The sequence below is a fragment of the Hyperolius riggenbachi genome, chromosome 10 (genome assembly GCF_040937935.1).
Source record: "Hyperolius riggenbachi isolate aHypRig1 chromosome 10, aHypRig1.pri, whole genome shotgun sequence".
Lineage (NCBI taxonomy): Eukaryota > Metazoa > Chordata > Amphibia > Anura > Hyperoliidae > Hyperolius > Hyperolius riggenbachi.
The window spans coordinates 50,522,038-50,547,405 of NC_090655.1; the positions used below are offsets into that span (position 1 = coordinate 50,522,038).

The 25,368-nt window shown below is 50.5% G+C and overlaps 1 protein-coding gene across 1 annotated transcript in view; it reads left to right on the plus strand.

The window, feature by feature from the left end:
* The window catches only part of P3H3 (prolyl 3-hydroxylase 3), a 52,463-nt gene that overhangs the window by 19,259 nt on the left and 7,836 nt on the right, over nucleotides 1–25,368 (plus strand). Inside the window, exons 7-14 of the mRNA XM_068258361.1 lie at nucleotides 1,961–2,013; nucleotides 6,584–6,615; nucleotides 9,786–9,910; nucleotides 10,052–10,147; nucleotides 11,736–11,883; nucleotides 13,801–13,918; nucleotides 22,429–22,504; nucleotides 24,485–24,625. Coding sequence (XP_068114462.1) covers nucleotides 1,961–2,013; nucleotides 6,584–6,615; nucleotides 9,786–9,910; nucleotides 10,052–10,147; nucleotides 11,736–11,883; nucleotides 13,801–13,918; nucleotides 22,429–22,504; nucleotides 24,485–24,625 — 789 coding nt within the window. The remainder of the gene's footprint in view (nucleotides 1–1,960; nucleotides 2,014–6,583; nucleotides 6,616–9,785; nucleotides 9,911–10,051; nucleotides 10,148–11,735; nucleotides 11,884–13,800; nucleotides 13,919–22,428; nucleotides 22,505–24,484; nucleotides 24,626–25,368) is intronic.

The following is a 25,368-nucleotide window of genomic DNA, read 5'->3' on the forward strand; positions in this document are numbered from 1 at the left end:
GTCCTTTTCTATGGCTCATGAATAATTCATCTGTAGCACAGCATTACTTTTGTGTTCCACTCGGGCTGGGCATATTTTCCCCTCTCTCCCTCTCTTGATAGATTGGGATCTATAAGAAGCCATCTTTTCTTCTAGACTCTTTTTAATTTCACTTCTTTTGCGGAGGACATGGGAGTAGATACCATTCTTCATCCTACCAGTCTCCTCCCCTCTCTGCCTCTCCTCACCAGTCCCCTTTCCATTCTTCATCCTACCAGTCTCCTCCCCTCTCTGCCTCTCCTCACCAGTACTCTCTCCATTCTCCAACCTACCAGTCTCCTCCCCTCTCTGCCTCTCCTCACCAGTACCCTCTCCATTCTTCATCCTACCAGTCTCCTCCCCTCTCTGCCTCTCCTCAACAGTACCCTCTCCATTCTTCATCCTACCCGTCTCCTCCCCTCTCTGCCTCTCCTCACCAGTCTCCTCTCCATTCTTCATCCTAACAGTCTCCTCCCCTCTCTGCCTCTCCTCACCAGTACCCTCTTCATTCTTCATCCTACCAGTCTCCTCTCCATACTTCATCCTACTAGTCTCTTCCCCTCTCTGCCTCTCCTCCCCAGTACCCTCTCCATTCTTCATCCTACCAGTCTCCTCCCCTCTCTGCCTCTCCTCACCAGTACCCTCTCCATTCTTCATCCTACCAGTCTCCTCCCCTCTCTGCCTCTCCTCACCAGTACCTTCTCCATTCTCCAACCTACCAGTCTCCTCCCCTCTCTGCCTCTCCTCACCAGTCTCCTCTCCATTCTCCAACCTACCAGTCTCCTCCCCTCTCCAGTACCCTCTCCATTCTCCAACCTACCAGTCTCCTCCCTCCCTGCCTCCCCTTGCCAGTATCCTCTCCATTCTTCACCCTACCCGTCTCCTCCCCTCTCTGCCTCTCCTCACCAGTACCCTCTCCATTCTTCATCCTACCAGTCTCCTCCCCTCTCTGCCTCTCCTCACCAGTATCCTCTCCATTGTTCATCCTACCTGTCTCCTCCCCTCTCTGCCTCTCCTCACCAGTCTCCTCTCCATTCTCCTTCCTACCAGTCTCCTCCCCTCTCTGCCTTTCCTTGCCAGTCTCCTCTCCATTCTTCATCCTACCAGTCTCCTCCCCTCTCTGCCTCTCCTCACCAGTACCCTCTCCATTCTTCATCCTTCCAGTCTCCTCCCCTCTCTGCCTCTCCTCACTAGTCCCCTTTCCATCCTCCAACCTACCAGTCTCCTCCCCTCTCTGCCTCTCCTCACTAGTCCCCTTTCCATCCTCAAACCTACCATTCTCCTCCCCTCTCTGCCTCTTCTCACTAGTACCCTCTCCATTCTTCATCCAGCCAGTCTCCTCCCCTCTCTGCCTCTTCTTGCCAGTCTCCTCTCCATTCTTCATCCTACCAGTCTCCTCCCCTCTCTGCCTCTCCTCACCAGTACCATCTCCATTCTTCATCCTACCAGTCTCCTCCCCTCTCTGCCTCTCCTCACTAGTCCCCTTTCCATCCTCCAACCTACCATTCTCCTCCCCTCTCTGCCTCTTCTCACTAGTACCCTCTCCATTCTTCATCCAACCAGTCTCCTCCCCTCTCTGCCTCTTCTCACCAGTACCCTCTCCATTCTTCATCCAACCAATCTCCTCCCCTCTCTGCCTCTTCTCACCAGTACCCTCTCCATTCTTCATCCAACCAGTCTCCTCCCCTCTCTGCCTCTTCTTGCCAGTCCCCTCTCCATTCTTCAATCTACCAGTCTCCTCCCCTCTCATTTCTCTCTACCAGTCCAATCCCTTCTCTGATTTTCCCTCCCAGTCTCCTCCCCATTCTTCACCTTGCTAGTCTCCTCCTGTTTTTTACCCCTGTTAGTCTCCTCCCCTCACAGCTTTTTTCTACCAGTCAGCTCCTCCCTGTTTGGGTAATAATACTTAGACTTAGCTCTTTGCTTTGGCTATATGTTTCAGGATTTATGGACACCGGAGGAAATTATCCCAGAGAGCCTGAGAGAGAAAGTCAGGTGAGAATCCATTGTTATTACATACATCTGAGATATATAGAGCACAACTCCACCTCTCTGCATAGCATTGCCCCATGTGATGCTGTAAGATGCAGAAGCATTGTAGATGGTGTCCGTCTCCTCTTATATGTGACCACAGCAGTCCAGGCTCACTTGTGGTAGGACTGCACTGCGTAATACTGCATCTGGATGAAAAATCCATAGTGGTCCCGTGTATGACCGGGGTTCAGGCAAGGCCACTAAGTTGTGGCCTAGGCAGGAAGCAAGGGGCGGGCAGTGGGCTGGCACACTCATGCAGTCAAGCTGCTTAACATGTGAAACTCAGCGCCAATCTATCAGAGTTGTGGAGGGGCTAGAAAGTCTGTTCCAGCCATACCGCCAATATAAGCACGTAACCAAGCATCCTTAGGGACGTGAAACAGCTGTAGTGCTCTCTTTCTCCATTCTCACACCCACCCCACCTGTCTGCATCAAGGCACAGCTTCATACACCGTGCGGTACGCTATAGAACTTTCCTATTTGTACAATATACAGCAGAGTATGCTAATGTTCATTCCCAGGTTGATTCTTTTGGCTGCAAGTTTGATAGATGACACCATGCGTGACTCAGTGATGGCTGGGGAGGTCACGCAGTGCCGCTGGGGCTGATGGGTAGGTCAGAGAAACCCCAGAACACAGGCGCAGAGAGAGTTCCCTGAAGAAGAATAAAAACTTGGATTGGAGATGCAGCAGGGCAGTAGAGGAGAGAGACAAGGAGGTATGCAAGTGCCATATCATTTATAAATAGGAACACCAAGGTCTTAAAGAGAGCCCTAGGTGTGCTCAAAAAATGAAAATAAAGTAGGCTACCTGATCCGCGGCGCTGAGCGAATCAGGTAGTCGTAAAAAAAATGCTGCTCCTGTGGGCAGCAATGACCCACTTTCGTGAACTATGGGTCATGACGCTGCACTGAGAGACTGTGTGTCTCTCATAGCGTGCAGGGAGGCGGGGGAGGGCAGGAGGCGCGAACAGGCAGTCAGAAGAGGACAGCGTGGGAGCAATCATCCCGGAGGTGGCTGGAGGAAGCCCCAGGTATGTATATTTTATTTGTGTGGCGCCGTCTCAGGTACACTTTAAGGTACCCATTAACAATGCAATTTTACCAAACAACCAACCGTCCGATCCCACAATTGTGATCGGAAAGGAAACAATTGGAAAGCATTGATTGGGTCCATAAATGGAATAAAAATTATAACCCATCCAACCATTTTCAGAAGAAATCTATCCACAAAACAGATTGATAAAACGAAAAATCGATCATTTGTAGTTGATTGGCACCATTAATACCAGCAACAACGTCCAATCAATCATAAGGTTGACATACATTGATTGCTGGAACCAATAAAAATGTGTATATGTGGGTGGGTGGTGGGGGTTGCTGTTCGTCGGGGCGGCTGGCGATAGTGGCCTTGGGCGGTAAAACACATAAATCTGGCCCTGGTCCCGTGTCCACAGACAATCTGAGAATTTCCTATAACTAAACGTTGTTCAAACTCAGCTTTGACTCTGCAGTAAGCAGCAGCGATGATTCAGCTACAGATGGATTCTAGCAGGCTGAGCAACCCGTCTGCTTCTATCACTTGGGGAATAAGGCAGCACAATCCTCACCACAGTTCTAGGCTCTGTTCCAGCCCACATAGAAGTGCTCATTAGAGTATCTGTTCATTAGTCAAATTACTTTCTTGGTGACCACCTCTGAGTGGGACTTTATACCTCTCCAGAAAATAATAAGGGACTATAAGGTACACTCTAAAAGAACATTAAATTACAAGTAGCCTCTCTGATAAATCTCACTTCCATACAAGTACATAATTTATATGCAATAAGAACAGGTCCAGTAAAGGCACAAATAAATGCCCACAGCTTATGTGCAATAATAGGTTCTTGGGCACAGAAGCGGCCTTGGGGGGGGGGATCTGGGGGGGAGTGGGGCGATTGCCCCAGGCCCCACACTTGAAGGGGGCCCTGCAGTCATGTCCACTGCGCTCGCTCTGAGAGCCCCGTTCTTCCTGGTCGGCCTAAGCTCAGGTGCTGACCTGCTGATTTACATCATGCGCATAGCAATCCTGGCCATGGGCCCGCAAAATGCCACTGACCCACCGCCGACAACTGCCAGTCTGCCACAATCATACTCTCACAGGACTCGGTAGCATCATATTTTGGAATTTACTAAACAGGTAAACACTCTACAATACCACCAACAGAATCAGAGTCAGCCAGAATCAAAGTCAGGCCGACAGACACAACACATATCACCCTGTCCCCTGGTGGTGATGCAGAAAAGGCATGGGGAGCTTCTCAGCTCCCCATTCAGCCTTGCACTCATCCCTAGCCAGTCTGGTACACAGCCCTAGTTCCCCAGCCAGCCTATACCTATCCTTAGCTCCCCAGCCAGCCTGGAACCCATCCGTAGCACACCAGCTAGCCTAGTACCCATCCCTAGCTCCCCAGCCAGCTTAGTACCCATCTCCAGTTTATTGGTTGGCTAAATGGCCTTTAAAGAGACACTGAAGCGAAAAAAAAAATGATATAGTGAATTGGTTGTGTACTATGAATAATTACTAGAAGATTAGCAGCAAAGAAAATATTCTCATACTTTTATTTTCAGGTATATAGTGTTTTTTCTAACATTGCATCATTCTATATTATGTGCAGATTACACAACACTCAGCATTCAAAATGAGTCTTTCAGAGCAGTCTGTGAAGTAATGACCTCTCCTCTAGCAGAGGAAAAGTAAATAGTCCAGGAACAGTTGAGATAATAAAAGTCAGATAACAGCCCTCTCCACCACTAAGACTTAAGGTGGCCATACACTGGCCCGATTCGCGGCCGTTTCGACAGCAAATTCGATCCTGCTGCCAATCGTTCGTGGTAAACGCACCCGCCGATCCGATTTCCTCCCGAAATCGGATCGGTCCGTCGATTGCGCCGTGCGGGAAATTACCCTCGATCGCCCGCGGGTAGGCAGCGCGTCGCTAGCGGCGGCCGATCCGATCAGGTATACATTACCTGACGCTGGCTCCCGGGCATCTTCTCCGCGCTGCACGGCTCTGTTCCGGCTCCATCCCGGCGCTTCCTGTGTCACTGCAGTGACCAGGAAGTTCAAATAGAGGGCGCTCTATTTGAACTTCCTGGTCACGGAGTGACACAGGAAGCGCCGGGATGGAGCCGGAACAGAGCCGTGCAGCGTGGAGAAGATGCCCGGGAGCCAGCTTCAGGTAATGTATACGGGAGGGGGGGGGGGGGGGGGGAGGAGCGGCGGCAGCAGCAGCTCAACAGATTGTGATCGGTTTCAGGCTGAAATCGATTCACAATCTGTTTGCAGTAAAGGCAGCCATACGATCCCTCTCTGATCAGATTCGATCAGATAGGGATCTGTCAGCTGGTCGATCTAATGGCAAATCGACCAGTGTATGGCCACCTTAAGTCAGAGAGTTAATGGCTTGTTTGCATAGAGATAACAACTGGAGTTTCTTAACTCTTCCTGTACTGGAAACAATTAGACTGATGTATCTAATCTTAATGTTTTATTTCTTAGCTGTACTACACATACAAATCATAATATCATAATTTTTTTTTCGCTTCAGTGTCTCTTTAACAAACGTAATTGTTTTTAAACAATAATAAGGCATACTGCATTAGAAGTGGACAAACCCGTGAGTATGGTTGTGTGGTAGATGGCCTACACCTTTGGCTCAAGGCCCCGCATATGACCCTCGCTCCAGGCCTCACATACTCTAAGGCCGCCTCTACTTGGGCAATACTGCAACAAATAATAAAAATACAACCATAATGCAAAAAGAAATTGATTGAATACATGAGCGAGTGGCACTGCAGTATGACCCTGGCCTGTACGTGAAATAATTATATACAGAAGCCAAATAGTAACCGCAATGATAGCAGGCCATGGGCTGTACAAGTTCCAGAGGACAACAGTGGAGGCTAGCCAACATTCCTGGGGGATGCCTCGTACTCAAAGTAGCCAGTTCATAACTCGTTCTAAAATCTGCAAATAAGGTGTAGCAGCCCTGACTATTTCTCTGACAATCCTTTCAGGGTTCACAGGGGTGAATACTGTACATTGCTATCTTGCCTCCATTGAAAATGGAACTGCACAGAAGTGGTCCTATGACTCTCCCTCTGGGCTGAGTACAAATGGACCAATCGGTGGCAATTTGCGGAAGGACACTTCAGTGGGGAGCTTTGGCCAAGTGGAAGGGTGAATGTGGAGCTGATGGCGCAGGTACAACAAGCAGATGCAAAATGGGGCATCGTTGCCGTGCCCATTTTGCATTAGCTCAAGTATGAACCGGCCCTAAGTGTCCCTGTGTATGATACTGTAACTGGTGGAACCAAGTGTTCCGGTATATAATGTATAGTTTGGCCTGTGTCCTGTCTATAATAATTACTTGTCATATACCGAAACAAGAACAGTGGAGGCGGAGTAATCAGAAACACAGAGGGTTTATTTATTTTTTATGTGTTTTGGTCTTTCCTGCTGCCATAACTAGTGTCTCTGTTTCTTACAGGGCAAAGAGGGTTGCGGCTGAGGAGGCTGGGGGTGAGTATTCATTTCATCAGTGATCAACACTGTTATAACGTTCACGGAAAAAAAAACACGTTGAATATTCTAAACTCAGCTTTGTATTATTAGACAACACATGCTATGATATTTGGGATCGTTTCTTCAAATTATGGGTTGAAGGAGGTTTCATATTTACAGTCGGGTTCATAAATATTGGGACATCGACACAATTCTAACATTTTTGGCTCTATACACGGCCGCAGTGGATTTTAAATGAAACGGACATGATGTGATTTATCTGTCAGCTTTAATTTGAGGGTATTTACTTTCGAATAAGGTAAACGGTGTAGGAATTACAACATTTTTAATATGTGCCTCCCACTTGTTAACCCCCTTGCCGGTTATCCCGAGCTCAGCTCGGGGTAACCTGCGCAGGAGGATTTCTCAGGCCCCGCTGGGCCGATTTCTATCAAATAAAAAGCAGCACACGCAGCCGGCACTTTGCCAGCCGCGTGTGCTACCTGATCGCCGCCGCAGCGCGGCGATCCGCCGCGTGCAGCGGCGAAAGAGGGTCCCCCCAGCCGCCCGAGCCCAGCGCAGCCGGAACAAACAGTTCCGGCCAGCGCTAAGGGCTGGATCGGAGGCGGAAGACGTCAGGACGTCGGCTGACGTCCATGACGTCACTCCGCTCGTCGCCATGGCGACGAGGAAAGCGAAACAAGGAAGGCCGCTCATTGCGGCCTTCCTTGTTACTTTTGATCGCCGGAGGCGATCGAAAGTGCGGATCCGGAGCGCCCTCTAGTGGGCTTTCATGCAGCCAACTTTCAGTTGGCTGCATGAAATAGTTTTTTTTTAATTTAAAAAAAACCCTCCCGCAGCCTCCCTGGCGATTTTAATAGAACGCCAGGGAGGTTAAGGGAGGAAAAGTAATGGGACAGAATTATAATCATAAATCAAACTTTCTATATTTAATACTTGGTTGCAAATTCTTTGCAGTCAATTACAGCCTGAAGTCTGGAACACATAGAAATCACCAGACGCTGGGTTTCATCCCTGGTGATGTTCTGCCAGCCCTCTACTGCAACTGTCTTCAGTTTCTGCTTGTTCTTGGGGCATTTTCCCTTCAGCAAGTGAAATGCATGCTCAATCGGATACAGGTCAGGTGATTGACTTGGCCATTGCATAACATTCCACTTCTTTCCCTTTAAAAACTCTTTGGTTGCTTTTGCAGTATGCTTTGGGTCATTGTCCATATGCTCTTTGAAGCACCTTCCAATTAGTTCTGAAGCATTTGGCTGAATATGAGCAGATAATATTGCCCGAAACACTTCTGAATTCAGTGCCACACTACTTTTTCTTCATTGCAACACTTCTGAATTCATCCTGCTGCTTTTGTCAGCAGTCACATCATCCATAAATACAGGAGAAGCAATTCCATTGGCAGCCATACATGCCCACGCCACAACACTACCACCGCCATGCCTCACTGATGAGGTGGTATGCTTAGGATCATGAGCAGTTCCTATCCTTCTCCATACTTTTCTCTTCCCATCACTTTGGTACAAGTTGATCTTAGTCTCATCTGTCAATAGGAATTAGTTCCAGAACTGTAAAGGCTTTTTTAGATGTCGTTTGGCAAACTCTAATCTGGCCTTCCTGTTTTTGAGCCTCACCAATGATTTACATGTTGTGGTGAACCCTCAGTATTCACTCTGGTGAAGTCTTCTCTTGATTGTTGACTTTGACACACATACACCTACCTCCTGGAGAGCGTTCTTGATCTGTCCAACTGTTGTGAAGGGTGTTTTCTTCACTAGGGAAATAATTCTTTGGTCATCCACCACAGTTTTCTGTGGTCTTCCGGTGTTGCTGAATTCACCGGTGCGTTCCTTCTTTTTTAAGAATGTTCCAAACAGTTGTTTTGGCCACGCCTAATGTTTTTGCTATCTCTCTGATGGGTTTGTTTTTTTTTTTTTTTCAGCTTAATGATGGCTTGCTTTGCTGATAGTGACAGCTCTTTTTGAATCTCATCTTGAGAGTTCACAGCAACAGATTCCAAATGCAAATAGCACACTTAAAATGAACTGACCTTTTATCTGCTCATTGTAATTGTGATAATGAAGGAATAACGCACACCTGGCCATGGAACAACTGAGAAGCCAATTGTCCCATTATTTTTGCTCCCTTAACAAGCGGGAGGCACATATGCAAACTGTTGTTATTGCTACACCATTCACCTGATTTGGATGCAAATACCCTCAAATTAAAGCTGACAGTCTGCAGCTAAAGTACATTGTGTTCGTTTCATTTCAAATCCACCGTGGTTGTGTATAGAGCCAAAAATGTTACAATTGTGTCGAAGTCCCAATATTTATGGACCTGACTGTATGGCCCCACCCCCACAAAATAAGAGAGTACCCCAGACTTGTAGAGAGTACCCCTGAACTTATGCTTGTCCCCAGATTCTGCACCGTCCCTGGTCTGAGGGGGGATTCTGGGCAGCTGTAATCCCCCATGCGTTTGCCTATGATGGAGGTTGTCATATTTATTTTCTTTTCAAAAAGACAAGTTACCTGGCAGCCCTGCTGATCTATTTGGCTGCAGTAGTGTGTGAATAACACCAGAAACAAGCATGCAGCTAATCTTGTCAGATCTGACAATAATGTCAGAAACACCTGATCTGCTGCATGCTTGTTCAGGGTCTATGGCTAAACGTATTAGAGGCAGAGGATCAGCAGGACAGCCAGGCAACTGGCATTGCTTAAAAGGAAATAAATATGGCAGCCTCCATATCCCTCTCACTTCAGGTTCCTTTTAAAGGGGAACTGAAGAGAGAGGTATATGGAGGCTGCCATGTTTATTTCCTTTTAGACAATACCAGTTGCCTGGCAGACCTGCTGATCCTCTGCCTCTAATACTATTAGTCATAGCCCCTGAACAAGCATGCAGCAGATCAGGTGTTTCAGTGGTTCAGACTTATAAGTCTGATCTGACAAGACTAGCTGCATGCTTGTTTCTGGTTTTAATCAGATACTACTGCAGAGAAATAGACCAGCAGGGCTGCCAGGCAACTGGTATTGATTAAAAGGAAATAAACAGGACAGCCTCCATATACCTCTCTCTTCAGTTCCCCTTTAAGTGATATGAAAGGTGTAGAGTCATGATATAATGTGGTCATGTGACTTGAGTCTCTTTTTATCCTACAGGAGAGATTCCCTATGAGGAGGTGTATGTCACACTCACTCCTAGGCAAATGAATGGCTTCAAAAGAGCCACTCTCGATGGCGTCCTCAGTCCGGATGAGTGCGAGTCTCTCATGACACTTGTTCAGGTATGTGAAACAGAGAGCAGGAAGTATCAGAAGATACAAAATGGAGGACAAAGGGGCAAAGTGATTGGATTGTTGCGGAGAGCGGAGAGGAGCCGTGAGTAACATGTCTCTCACTTTACCTCCATTTTATGACTATTTTAGGCGGCTGAGGCATCCGGAGATGGGTTCAGAGGAAGACGGTCACCTCACACCCCTCGGGAGAAAATCCAGAGCCTGACTGTCCTGCGAGCTCTGCAGGTATGCGGTTCTGTGGAGACTGGGAAACAAGGGGCAATGCATGAGGGGATTTTGTAGCGGTTAATATTAGTTTCCTTGCAATTTCAGTGTTACAGTTATTAGTATAGTATGGATAGTGTACTGGATAAGGGTGTCGCCTTAGATCTAGGGTTTGAGCCATTGACCAAGGTTCAAATCTCGGCTCATGCCAGTACTGTCTGTAAAACAGTAAGGGGTCTTTGGACGAGGCCCCCTAATGCGCTTGGTCTCCCCATGGAGCACACCCTAAATGCATGCATGTGCTTTGAGTCTGCAAAGAAGAAACCCCACTATAAATATTACATGTTTTGTCTGGTCTAGACATATGTACTGGGCAATACTTCACAGGATATCAAAAACAAATAAAACTACCAAATATCAACTGTGAGCTTAACCTCCCTGACGGTAAGATTCCTTCCATGATTGGATCTAAAAGCGGTACCATTTTTTCATGTTCTTTTAGACTCTAAACGCAAAAAAAAAAAAAAATCATACCCCAGAGAGCCTGCACTTACCTTCCTGGGATCCAGCGCTGCAGTTTTCTCCAGGTGGCGCTGTAACCCTATATTGAGATTTCCAGCTGTTGGCATGACACCAGGGGGATGCAGAGCCTCAGAAGACAGGAAGGAGAATGGCCGCCGGCGTCTGGATCCCGGGGAGGTGTGTTGAAATGCCTGCTGCGCGCTATGCTCTGCAGTAACCTCGCAGTGGCTTCCACAAGTTAGGCTCGGGGTTACCGCTCTGAGCTATGGATTTCACACCCCAAGCCTGACTCGGGGTTACCGCTAAGGAGGTTTTTAAAGATGAACTGAACTGAAAATTACGCAATAACTAAAATTGCTTATTTTTACAATATTACTTTACAAACTATTTAATCAGTGTTTGCCCTATTCTTCAGCCAGTCAGACTCTTCACCATTTTTCTTCCTACCATTCTCCTATCTTTTCTGTTCCTCCCTATCAGCCTCCTCTTTTGATCTTGTCAGACTTGTCTCTTGGGAAGCTGAAAGCCTTAAGGCCCCTTCTCACTAAATCAGTTGCTGTCAGTTATAACTGAAAGGACAACTGATGTGCAGGGTAATGTCTATGTTTCCCTATGGCTCAAGCGATACTACTGGTTAAAGGAGTGCTGACCTGGAAGGGGTTAACTCAATTTTTAAAATAGAGTCCGGAGATTTCCATTGATCACAGTGGACAAACGGGATGGAAGAGAGGAGAAAGAGATTGATAAGCAGACTATGCGGGAGGTAAGTATGACGTGTGTATGTTTATTTTTCAGTTCAGATTTGCTTTACAATGTCTTCATTACACCTGAACAGATCCAGGTGCTCAGTTCCATAACTTCAGTTCTAAGTTGGAGGTCCTTTCACTTATTGAAAATCTGTAGACTAGCTTCAAGACTTTCTTACGTAAAGGTCCACCTGTCTGTCCAGTGAGTGTAATTTCTATATGAGTAACATTTGTGGCAACAGCAGCACTTGAATCATCCAAATCAATCACATCTTTAAAGACATTTAAATGTGGCTTTGGACTATAGTATATTAATTTGATGCTGTCCTGTTCATTCTTAGATGGCATCTTCTGGGGCAGTGGAGACCACCCATGCACACCTGTTATACTACGCTGGAGAGCGTGCCCGTGTTCTGACGCAGTCATACCTTGAGACAAAGCCTCTGCACTTCTCATACAGCCAGCTGGTGTGCCGGTCGGCAGTGGAAGGTATTGACATTTGACGTGTGTAGCTATATCTCTAGGCAGATTCAGGAACCAGTCAATCCAGTCCTACAGCCAAGATGAGAAATTAATACTCATGTGTGTGTTGGCTGATATCCCTGACTCCAGGAACATCACTGGCCAGGGTTGTGATGACATCATTATGTTGGGACACATTGAAGAATGTAGTTAGGTGTCAACAGTAATTGGGCTACCGCCATGACTTACAACAGCCATAGAGCCACCACCATGGCTTACAACAGACATAGGGCCACCACCATGACTTACAACAGCCATAGGGCCACCACAATAACTTACAACAGTCATTGAGCCACCACCATGACTTACAACAGGCATAGAGCCACCACCATGACTTGCAATGGCCATAGCGCCACCACCATGACTTAGGGCCACCACCATGACTTACAACAGCCATAGGGCCACCACCATGACTTGCAACAGCCATAGGGTCACCAGCATGACTTACAACAGCCACAGGCCCACCACCATGACTTGCAACAGCCATTGGGCCACCACCATGACTTGCAACAGCCATAGGGCCACCACCATGACTTACAACAGCCGTAGGGCCACCACCATGACTTGCAACAGCCATAGGGCCACCACCATGATGTGCAACAGCCATAGGGCCACCACCATGACTTACAACAGCCACAGGCCCACCACCATGACTTACAACAGCCGTAGGGCCACCACCATGATTTGCAACAGCCATAGGGCCACCACCATGACGTGCAACAGCCATAGGGCCACCACCATGACTTACAACAGCCACAGGCCCACCACCATGACTTACAACAGCCATAGGGCCACCACCATGACTTACAACAGCCATAGGGCCACCACCATGACTTGCAACAGCCATAGGGCCACCACCATGACTTGCAACAGCCATAGGGCCACCACCATGACTTACAACAGCCATAGGGCCACCACCATGACTTACAACAGCCATAGGGCCACCACTGTGACTTACAACAGCCATAGGGACACCACCGTTACTTACAACAGCCATAGGGCTACCACCATGACTTACAACAGCCATAGGGCCACCTTGTCAAGCAAAAATTGCCAGCTCCTATATAAAATAGGTAACCAACTATGGAGAATATTAACTCAGTGAAGCGTTAGTTCTCCTCAGATTGGTCAGATGGGTTCTTAACCACAGTCATACCAACAATATATGTAATACTAAACCCATCTGACCAATCTGAGGGGAACTAACGCTTCACTGAGTTAATATTCTCCATAGATGGTTACCTATTTTATATAGGAGCTGGCAACCTCCATAACTTACAACAGTCATAGGGCCACCACCATGACTTACAACAGCCACAAGGCCACCAACATGACTTACAACAGCCACAGGGCCACATGAGACATATAACCTCACTTCTGCCAGTGTGGCTAATGATGGCCCTGGAAGGAAGTAATTACATTTCTGTTCATCACCTGATGCACCTTCTCCTGGTCATGTGATGAGCTGATACCTGAATGGTTGCCTCAGGGATGGCTTTATAGAGATGTTTGTAAATAGTTAAGTGAGTTGCTCCATGGTAAAACACAAAGCTCAGTGTTTAGACTCTCACAAAATGATAAAGGAACTTGTACTGGAAAAAAAGCTTGTGAGAGCAGCTCCATTCTGCAAAGGGTTTACATCTACTTAGAAGAATAGTGGCAGTGCAGTAATATGTATTCATTGGAGATCAGTATATGATCAGACCACCAGGGGGAGGTAGAGAGCGGTCCTTGAGCCAGCACAGTGACTGACTAACCAACATCCCTACATGAATTTTCATACAGCTGTCAATAAGCTTTAATTATAACAACTGTGACTGCTGTAAGCGAAGTACAACAATTATGAACATTAAAGATCTCTCTCTTCTGTACTGTGTGTATCAGGCGAGCAGGAGGGTCGCACGGACGACAGTCACCCAGTGCATGCGGACAACTGTATCCTGGACACAGAAGAGAAAGCGTGCTGGCGGGAGCCCCCCGCGTACATACACAGAGACTACAGGTGAGGAGCCCCCCCACATACAACCACAGAGGCTACAGGTGAGGAGCCCCCCCACGTACATCCACAGAGACTACAGGTGTGGAGCCCCCCCACATACATCCACAGAGACTACAGGTGAGGAGCCCCCCGCATACATCCACAGAGACTACAGGTGAGGAGCCCCCCGCATACATCCACAGAGACTACAGGTGAGGAGCCCCCCCACATACATCCACAGAGACTACAGGTAAGGAGCCCCCCGCATACATCCACAGAGACTACAGGGGAGGAGCCCCCCACATACATCCACAGAGACTACAGGGGAGGAGCCCCCCACATACATCCACAGAGACTACAGGTGAGGAGCCCCCCGCATACATCCACAGAGACTACAGGTGAGGTGGCCCCCGCATACATCCACAGAGACTACAGGTGAGGTGCCCCCCACATACATCCACAGAGACTACAGGTGAGGAGCCCCCCACATACATCCACAGAGACTACAGGGGAGGAGCCCCCCACATACATCCACAGAGACTACAGGTGAGGTGCCCCCCGCATACATCCACAGAGACTACAGGTGAGGAGCCCCCCCCACATACATCCACAGAGACTACAGGTGAGGTGCCCCCCGCATACATCCACAGAGACTACAGGTGAAGAGACCCCCACATACATCCACAGAGACTACAGGTGAGGAGCCCCCCCGCATACATCCACAGAGACTACAGGGGAGGAGCCCCCCACATACATCCACAGAGACTACAGGGGAGGAGCCCCCCACATATATCCACAGAGACTACAGGTGAGGAGCCCCCCACATACATACACAGAGACTACAGGTGAGGAGCCCCCCGCATACATCCGCAGAGACTACAGGTGAGGAGCCCCCCACATACATACACAGAGACTACAGGTGAGGAGCCCCCCGCATACATCCACAGAGACTACAGGTGAGGAGCCCCCCCACATACATACACAGAGACTACAGGTGAGGAGCCCCCCGCATACATCCGCAGAGACTACAGGTGAGGAGCCCCCCCACATAAATCCACAGAGACTACAGGTGAGGTGCCCCCCACATACATCCACAGAGACTACAGGGGAGGAGCCCCCCACATACATCCACAGAGACTACAGGTGAGGAGCCCCCCGCATACATCCACAGAGACTACAGGTGAGGAGCCCCCCACATACATCCACAGAGACTACAGGGCAGGAGCCCCCCACATACATCCACAGAGACTACAGGTGAGGTGCCCCCCGCATACATCCACAGAGACTACAGGTGAGGAGCCCCCCACATACATCCACAGAGACTACAGGTGAGGAGCCCCCCGCATACATCCACAGAGACTACAGGGGAGGAGCCCCCCACATACATCCACAGAGACTACAGGTGAGGTGCCCCCCGCATACATCCACAGAGACTACAGGTGAGGAGCCCCCCCCACATACATCCACAAAGACTACAGGTGAGGTGCCCCCCGCATACATCCACAGAGACTACAGGTGAAGAGCCCCCCGCATACATCCACAGAGACTACAGGTGAGGTGCCCCCTGCATACATCCACAGAGACTACAGGTGAGGAGCCCCCCGCATACATCCACAGAGACTACAGGTGAGGAGCCCGCCGCATACATCCACAGAGACTACAGGTGAGGTGCCCCCCGCATACATCCGCAGAGACTACAGGGGAGGAGCCCCCCACATACATCCACAGAGACTACAGGTGAGGTGCCCCCCGCATACATCCACAGAGACTACAGGTGAGGAGCCCCCCGCATACATCCACAGAGACTACAGGTGAGGTGCCCCCCGCATACATCCACAGAGACTACAGGTGAGGTGCCCCCCGCATACATCCACAGAGACTACAGGTGAGGAGCCCCCCGCATACATCCACAGAGACTACAGGTGAGGTGCCCCCCGCATACATCCACAGAGACTACAGGTGAGGAGCCCCCCACATACATCCACAGAGACTACAGGTGAGGAGCCCCCCCGCATACATCCACAGAGACTACAGGGGAGGAGCCCCCCACATACATCCACAGAGACTACAGGGGAGGAGCCCCCCACATATATCCACAGAGACTACAGGTGAGGAGCCCCCCACATACATACACAGAGACTACAGATGAGGAGCCCCCCGCATACATCCGCAGAGACTACAGGTGAGGAGCCCCCCCACATACATCCACAGAGACTACAGGTGAGGTGCCCCCCGCATACATCCACAGAGACTACAGGTGAGGAGCCCCCCGCATACATCCACAGAGACTACAGGTGAGGTGCCCCCCGCATACATCCACAGAGACTACAGGGGAGGAGCCCCCCACATACATCCACAGAGACTACAGGTGAGGAGCCCCCCACATACATCCACAGAGACTACAGGTGAGGTGCTCCCCGCATACATCCACAGAGACTACAGGTGAGGAGCCCCCGCATACATCCACAGAGACTACAGGTGAGGAGCCCCCCCCCACATACATCCACAGAGACTACAGGTGAGGAGGCCCCCGCATACATCCACAGAGACTACAGGTGAGGAGCCCCCCACATACATCCACAGAGACTACAGGTGAGGAGCCACCCGCATACATCCACAGAGACTACAGGGGAGGAGCCCCCCGCATACATCCACAGAGACTACAGGTGAGGTGCCCCCCGCATACATCCACAGAGACTACAGGTGAGGAGCCCCCCCACATACATCCACAGAGACTACAGGTGAGGTGCCCCCCGCATACATCCACAGAGACTACAGGTGAGGAGCCCCCCGCATACATCCACAGAGACTACAGGTGAGGAGCCCCCCACATACATCCACAGAGACTACAGGTGAGGAGCCCTCCGCATACATCCACAGAGACTACAGGTGAGGAGCCCCCCGCATACATCCACAGAGACTACAGGTGAGGTGCCCCCCGCATACATTCACAGAGGCTACAGGTAAGGAGCCCCCAACATACATCCACAGAGACTACAGGTGAGGAGCCCCCCGCATACATCCACAGAGACTACAGGTGAGGTGCCCCCCGCATACATCCACAGAGACTACAGGGGAGGAGCCCCCCACATACATCCACAGAGACTACAGGTGAGGAGCCCCCCGCATACATCCACAGAGACTACAGGTGAGGAGCCCCCCGCATACATCCACAGAGACTACAGGTGAGGTGCCCCCCGCATACATCCACAGAGACTACAGGTGAGGTGCCCCCCCACATACAACCACAGAGGCTACAGGTGAGGAGCCCCCCCACGTACATCCACAGAGACTACAGGTGAGGAGCCCCCCCACATACATCCACAGAGACTACAGGTGAGGAGCCCCCCGCATACATCCACAGAGACTACAGGTGAGGAGCCCCCCGCATACATCCACAGAGACTACAGGTGAGGAGCCCCCCGCATACATCCACAGAGACTACAGGGGAGGAGCCCCCCACATACATCCACAGAGACTACAGGGGAGGAGCCCCCTACATACATCCACAGAGACTACAGGTGAGGAGCCCCCCGCATACATCCACAGAGACTACAGGTGAGGTGGCCCCCGCATACATCCACAGAGACTACAGGTGAGGTGCCCCCCACATACATCCACAGAGACTACAGGTGAGGAGCCCCCCACATACATCCACAGAGACTACAGGGGAGGAGCCCCCCACATACATCCACAGAGACTACAGGTGAGGTGCCCCCCGCATACATCCACAGAGACTACAGGTGAGGAGCCCCCCCACATACATCCACAGAGACTACAGGTGAGGTGCCCCCCGCATACATCCACAGAGACTACAGGTGAAGAGACCCCCACATACATCCACAGAGACTACAGGTGAGGAGCCCCCCCGCATACATCCACAGAGACTACAGGGGAGGAGCCCCCCACATACATCCACAGAGACTACAGGGGAGGAGCCCCCCACATATATCCACAGAGACTACAGGTGAGGAGCCCCCCACATACATACACAGAGACTACAGGTGAGGAGCCCCCCGCATACATCCGCAGAGACTACAGGTGAGGAGCCCCCCACATACATACACAGAGACTACAGGTGAGGAGCCCCCCGCATACATCCACAGAGACTACAGGTGAGGAGCCCCCCCACATACATACACAGAGACTACAGGTGAGGAGCCCCCCGCATACATCCGCAGAGACTACAGGTGAGGAGCCCCCCCACATACATCCACAGAGACTACAGGTGAGGTGCCCCCCACATACATCCACAGAGACTACAGGGGAGGAGCCCCCCACATACATCCACAGAGACTACAGGTGAGGAGCCCCCCGCATACATCCACAGAGACTACAGGTGAGGAGCCCCCCACATACATCCACAGAGACTACAGGGGAGGAGCCCCCCACATACATCCACAGAGACTACAGGTGAGGTGCCCCCCGCATACATCCACAGAGACTACAGGTGAGGAGCCCCCCGCATACATCCACAGAGACTACAGGGGAGGAGCCCCCCGCATACATCCACAGAGACTACAGGGGAGGAGCCCCCCACATACATCCACAGAGACTACAGGTGAGGTGCCCCCCGCATACATCCACAGAGACTACAGGTGAGGAGCCCCCCCCACATACATCCACAAAGACTACAGGTGAGGTGCCCCCCGCATACATCCACAGAGACTACAGGTGAAGAGCCCCCCGCATACATCCACAGAGACTACAGGTGAGGTGCCCCCCGCATACATCCACAGAGACTACAGGTGAGGAGCCCCCCGCATACATCCACAGAGACTACAGGTGAGGAGCCCGCCGCATACATCCACAGAGACTACAGGTGAGGTGCCCCCCGCATACATCCGCAGAGACTACAGGGGAGGAGCCCCCCGCATACATCCACAGAGACTACAGGTGAGGTGCCCGCCGCATACATCCACAGAGACTACAGGTGAGGAGCCCCCCGCATACATCCACAGAGACTACAGGTGAGGTGCCCCCCGCATACATCCACAGAGACTACAGGTGAGGTGCCCCCCGCATACATCCACAGAGACTACAGGTGAGGAGCCCCCCGCATACATCCACAGAGACTACAGGTGAGGTGCCCCCCGCATACATCCACAGAGACTACAGGTGAGGAGCCCCCCCACATACATCCACAGAGACTACAGGTGAGGAGCCCCCCCGCATACATCCACAGAGACTACAGGGGAGGAGCCCCCCACATACATCCACAGAGACTACAGGGGAGGAGCCCCCCACATATATCCACAGAGACTACAGGTGAGGAGCCCCCCACATACATACACAGAGACTACAGATGAGGAGCCCCCCGCATACATCCGCAGAGACTACAGGTGAGGAGCCCCCCCACATACATCCACAGAGACTACAGGTGAGGTGCCCCCCGCATACATCCACAGAGACTACAGGTGAGGAGCCCCCCGCATACATCCACAGAGACTACAGGTGAGGTGCCCCCCGCATACATCCACAGAGACTACAGGGGAGGAGCCCCCCACATACATCCACAGAGACTACAGGTGAGGAGCCCCCCACATACATCCACAGAGACTACAGGTGAGGTGCTCCCCGCATACATCCACAGAGACTACAGGTGAGGAGCCCCCGCATACATCCACAGAGACTACAGGTGAGGAGCCCCCCCCCACATACATCCACAGAGACTACAGGTGAGGAGGCCCCCGCATACATCCACAGAGACTACAGGTGAGGAGCCCCCCACATACATCCACAGAGACTACAGGTGAGGAGCCACCCGCATACATCCACAGAGACTACAGGGGAGGAGCCCCCCGCATACATCCACAGAGACTACAGGTGAGGTGCCCCCCGCATACATCCACAGAGACTACAGGTGAGGAGCCCCCCCACATACATCCACAGAGACTACAGGTGAGGTGCCCCCCGCATACATCCACAGAGACTACAGGTGAGGAGCCCCCCGCATACATCCACAGAGACTACAGGTGAGGAGCCCCCCACATACATCCACAGAGACTACAGGTGAGGAGCCCTCCGCATACATCCACAGAGACTACAGGTGAGGAGCCCCCCGCATACATCCACAGAGACTACAGGTGAGGTGCCCCCCGCATACATTCACAGAGGCTACAGGTAAGGAGCCCCCAACATACATCCACAGAGACTACAGGTGAGGAGCCCCCCGCATACATCCACAGAGACTACAGGTGAGGTGCCCCCCGCATACATCCACAGAGACTACAGGGGAGGAGCCCCCCACATACATCCACAGAGACTACAGGTGAGGAGCCCCCCGCATACATCCACAGAGACTACAGATGAGGAGCCCCCCGCATACATCCACAGAGACTACAGGTGAGGTGCCCCCCGCATACATCCACAGAGACTACAGGTGAGGTGCCCCCCCACATACATCCACAGAGACTACAGGTGAGGTGCCCCCCGCATACATCCACAGAGACTACAGGTGAGGTGCTCCCCGCATACATCCACAGAGACTACAGGTGAGGAGCCCCCGCATACATCCACAGAGACTACAGGTGAGGAGCCCCCCCCCCCCCACATACATCCACAGAGACTACAGGTGAGGAGGCCCCCGCATACATCCACAGAGACTACAGGTGAGGAGCCCCCCACATACATCCACAGAGACTACAGGTGAGGAGCCACCCGCATACATCCACAGAGACTACAGGGGAGGAGCCCCCGCATACATCCACAGAGACTACAGGTGAGGTGCCCCCCGCATACATCCACAGAGACTACAGGTGAGGAGCCCCCCCACATACATCCACAGAGACTACAGGTGAGGTGCCCCCCGCATACATCCACAGAGACTACAGGTGAGGAGCCCCCCGCATACATCCACAGAGACTACAGGTGAGGAGCCCCCCACATACATCCACAGAGACTACAGGTGAGGAGCCCTCCGCATACATCCACAGAGACTAGAGGTGAGGAGCCCCCCGCATACATCCACAGAGACTACAGGTGAGGTGCCCCCCGCATACATTCACAGAGGCTACAGGTAAGGAGCCCCCAACATACATCCACAGAGACTACAGGTGAGGAGCCCCCCGCATACATCCACAGAGACTACAGGTGAGGTGCCCCCCGCATACATCCACAGAGACTACAGGGGAGGAGCCCCCCACATACATCCACAGAGACTACAGGTGAGGAGCCCCCCGCATACATCCACAGAGACTACAGGTGAGGAGCCCCCCGCATACATCCACAGAGACTACAGGTGAGGTGCCCCCCGCATACATCCACAGAGACTACAGGTGAGGTGCCCCCCCACATACATCCACAGAGACTACAGGTGAGGTGCCCCCCGCATACATCCACAGAGACTACAGGTGAGGAGCCCCCCGCATACTTCCGCAGAGACTACAGGGGAGGAGCCCCCCACATACATCCACAGAGACTACAGGTGAGGAGCCCCCCGCATACATCCACAGAGACTACAGGTGAGGTGCCCCCCCGCATACATCCACAGAGACTACAGGGGAGGAGCCCCCCACATACATCCCCAGAGACTACAGGTGAGGAGCCCCCCCACATACATCCACAGAGACTACAGGTGAGGAGCCCCCCACATACATACACAGAGACTTCAGGTGAGGTGCCCCCCGCATACATCCACAGAGACTACAGGTGAGGTGCCCCCCGCATACATCCACAGAGACTACAGGTAAGGTGCCCCCCGCATACATCCACAGAGACTACAGGTGAGGAGCCCCCCACATACATCCACAGAAACTACAGGTGAGGAGCCCCCCACATACATCCACAGAGACTACAGGGGAGGAGCCCCCCCCCACATACATCCACAGAAACTACAGGTGAGGAGCCCCCCGCATACATCCACAGAGACTACAGGTGAGGAGCCCCCCACATACATCCACAGAAACTACAGGTGAGGTGCCCCCCACATACATCCACAGAGACTACAGGTGAGGAGCCCCCCGCATACTTCCACAGAGACTACAGGTGAGGAGCCCCCCGCATACATCCACAGAGACTACAGGTGAGGAGCCCCCCGCATACATCCACAGAGACTACAGGTGAGGAGCCCCCCGCATACATCCACAGAGACTACAGGTGAGGTGCCCCCCGCATACATCCACAGAGACTACAGGTGAGGTGCCCCCCGCATACATCCACAGAGACTACAGGGGAGGAGCCCCCCGCATACATCCACAGAGACTACAGGTGAGGAGCCCCCCACATACATCCACAGAGACTACAGGGGAGGAGCCCCCCACATACATCCACAGAGACTACAGGTGAGGAGCCCCCCACATACATCCACAGAGACTACAGGTGAGGAGCCCCCCACATACATCCACAGAGACTACAGGGGAGGAGCCCCCCACATACATCCACAGAGACTACAGGTGAGGAGCCCCCCACATACATCCACAGAGACTACAGGGGAGGAGCCCCCCACATACATCCACAGAGACTACAGGTGAGTAGCTGTCTGAGGTCTTTACAAAGAGTACTGGTCATGTATATCTGCATTGTTCTGTCTTTAGTGGGATGCTATACCTTAATGATGACTTTGAGGGGGGAGATCTCTTCTTCACGGAGCTGGACGGAGTGTCGGTCACGGTATGTAAGTTCTGCAGCTTCCACATCCATCATTTATATACTGAACTCTAGATAGAAACTTTTTTTCATTTTTCTTATGAGACTGACATCTGTATTACAGAGAGAACAGATCTACTTCTTTCCTCTCCCCGATATACATTCTGATATTTATCTCAGGATGACAACATCATTAGTTCTGTCAGGTTATCGCTACAGAATTTTCGTTTACTGAGAGTTCCAAAGCCTGTGCAAATAACACCTGGTGTCCCAGAATGCTTGGGGGGCGGAGAATACTGCATTGCTAAACAGTCTAAGCTGTGACATCGCTGGGAGGGCGGGGCTTCATACCAATATTAAGCAATATATAGATAGACAAGCACTGTTCCTGGGAGGCTTCATAACAGCTGGTATACAGACATACAATATGGAGAATCTATAAACTGAGATCCAATAATATTGATTTACATAATCATAAGGCTGTCACACCAAAATGACTTCCAGGCAAATATGAAAGTGGCAAGTCAGAATGTGCCCTTTAGAGAATGACAGTGTACTTTCCTTTTACCACTCGTTCTGTTACATTATTCATTCCCCCAGCTTCTCTTGTGTTCCGTTTATAAAATTGGTTATTTTTCCAGCCAATTCTATTGTTAGCCTTTCATTCTCTGATACAGAAAGGCAAATGTAGCCCCTTACACCCTCCTAGGAGTCCTGGTTCACCATGAGCTTGCTGGGTACTCTGTAACTGTGGGTGTTTCAAGTCCTACCCCAGAGAGCCAAGAAAACGTCACCACGGTGATATTCCAACCTCACATGGTCTCGTGGCCCACCATCACCAGAAAAGAGTAAGAGGGGCTTACCAGCTGCCAACAACCCGCATTCTAAGGTTGTATGTCTTGCATTCAGTGGTAATCCTAACAAACTTCAAGCAGCTATGGATCCAAACTTCCACCACTCCCTCACTTCCATATATGGTATCGTATCCAGGAAGGCCAATATATAAACACAACAAAAAACAGCAACTCTAAGTGTAAACTGTTAATTAGAAAAAAAACAATCGGTATAGACCATAAAAAACAACATAAAAACAAAGACTTACATACGGGGCCCAGGAACTGGGAACCCCTAATAAAAACTTTTGCGTGTAAGCTGGTCCACAGCCAATAAGACATTAAAGGTGCCACCTGTCTTCTTTCCAACCGGTTTCGCAATCTAGCGTCATCAGGGAATCAAGAACCCTGATCTACTGATAGACTATCAACTGGTAAGGTCTAATGGTAAGGTCGGAAGAAGACAGGCGGCACGGAAAGAAGACAGGCGGCACCTTTAATGTCTTATTGGCTGTGGACCAGCTTACACGCAGACATTTTTTTTAGGGGTTTCCAGTTCTTGGGCCCTAAATGTAAGTCTTTGTTTTTATCTTGTTTTTTATGGTCTACACCAATTGTTTTTACAATAAACAGTTTACACTTAAAATTGCCGTTTATTTGTTGTGTTTTTGTTAGCTTTCCTGGATACCATACCATATATCGGAATGAGGGAGTGGTGGAAGTTTGGATCCATACCTGCTTGAGGTTCGTTAGGATTACCACTGAATGCGTTTCATACAACCTTATAATGCATGTTGCGTTGTTGTGACTCTGTAAATGTAACAAGCTGACACATCATTGCATTCCAGCGGTTCTGGAGGTGTTGTTAGCTTACAGGGACAACAAAGAATGATTTGCATATTCGGCAGTGATGCATTGTGGGAGGCATTATATGCTTACTCCAACCTGATTAATCGCAAATACCTTCTGTTTTAAGAAGAGAAACTTTTGTTTTCCATAGCATTTTTGTAAGAGAGCTTTTTGGTCCTTTGTAGCCCCTTACACACTCCTAAGTTTTGGTTCACCATGAGCTTGCTGGGTATTCTGTATAACAGAAAGGATGAAAGTGATTGGTTGTTGATAAAGGTTGACCATAGTTGACGTTGACATTGTCTCTGCTGTATGTTCACAGGCAGAGGTACGTCCTACCTGTGGCCGCTTTGTGCTGTACAGCTCTGGAAGTGACAATGCACACGGAGTGCGTGCAATAACGCAGGGCAGGAGATGCGCCATCGCGTTATGGTTCACAGAGGACGCTGAACACGCAGAACAGGTAATGTACTGACATATCAGCAAGATTGCATCGCTGCATATATCATGTTTGTCTATCTTGCACTGCCATCTGTTTATCTCCTGTGTTCTGACCTCCGAGCTATGTAACTTTCCTCTTCCTTCTCTCAATCCTGGAAAGATTTCAATGAATATTTCTAGACTATACCGCTACACCATAAAAGGTGACTTTCTAATCCCTAAAGATCACAGAGCCATTCTCTGTCAGATTCAGGTTTACAGGTGATCGCCTACTATATGCCAGCTCAAAGCACACACCCGCTTATCTGGGCGTAAGCTACATCTGAGGCCAATATCTGGACTTGCCAGCCAATAGGAGAGGGTCACTAGAATCCGGGGTGACAAAGAACAGTGCAAGATGGGCAAGGGTAGGTTAGAGTTATACACAGAAGTGGTGGGAGGCCTTGTTGCTCACTGTGATGCTGTATGTTCTCCGCGTGTCTGGATTTCCTCCAGGCACCCCAGTTTCCTCCGACATCCCAAAAAGTGCACAGATAGGTTAATTGGCTTGCCCCTAAATTGGCCCTAGACTAAGATGGACATATGACAATGGTAAAGATTAGATTGTAAGCTTCTCTGAAGGACAGTTAGTGACATTACTATATACACTCTGTAAAGTGCTGCGGAAGATGTCGGCGATATGTTAATGATAAATAATTTTATTTATCTGAAGCTCTCACTGCTGTACTCACAAAGGGTACCAGCCGTACCAGCAGGTGGCGCTAC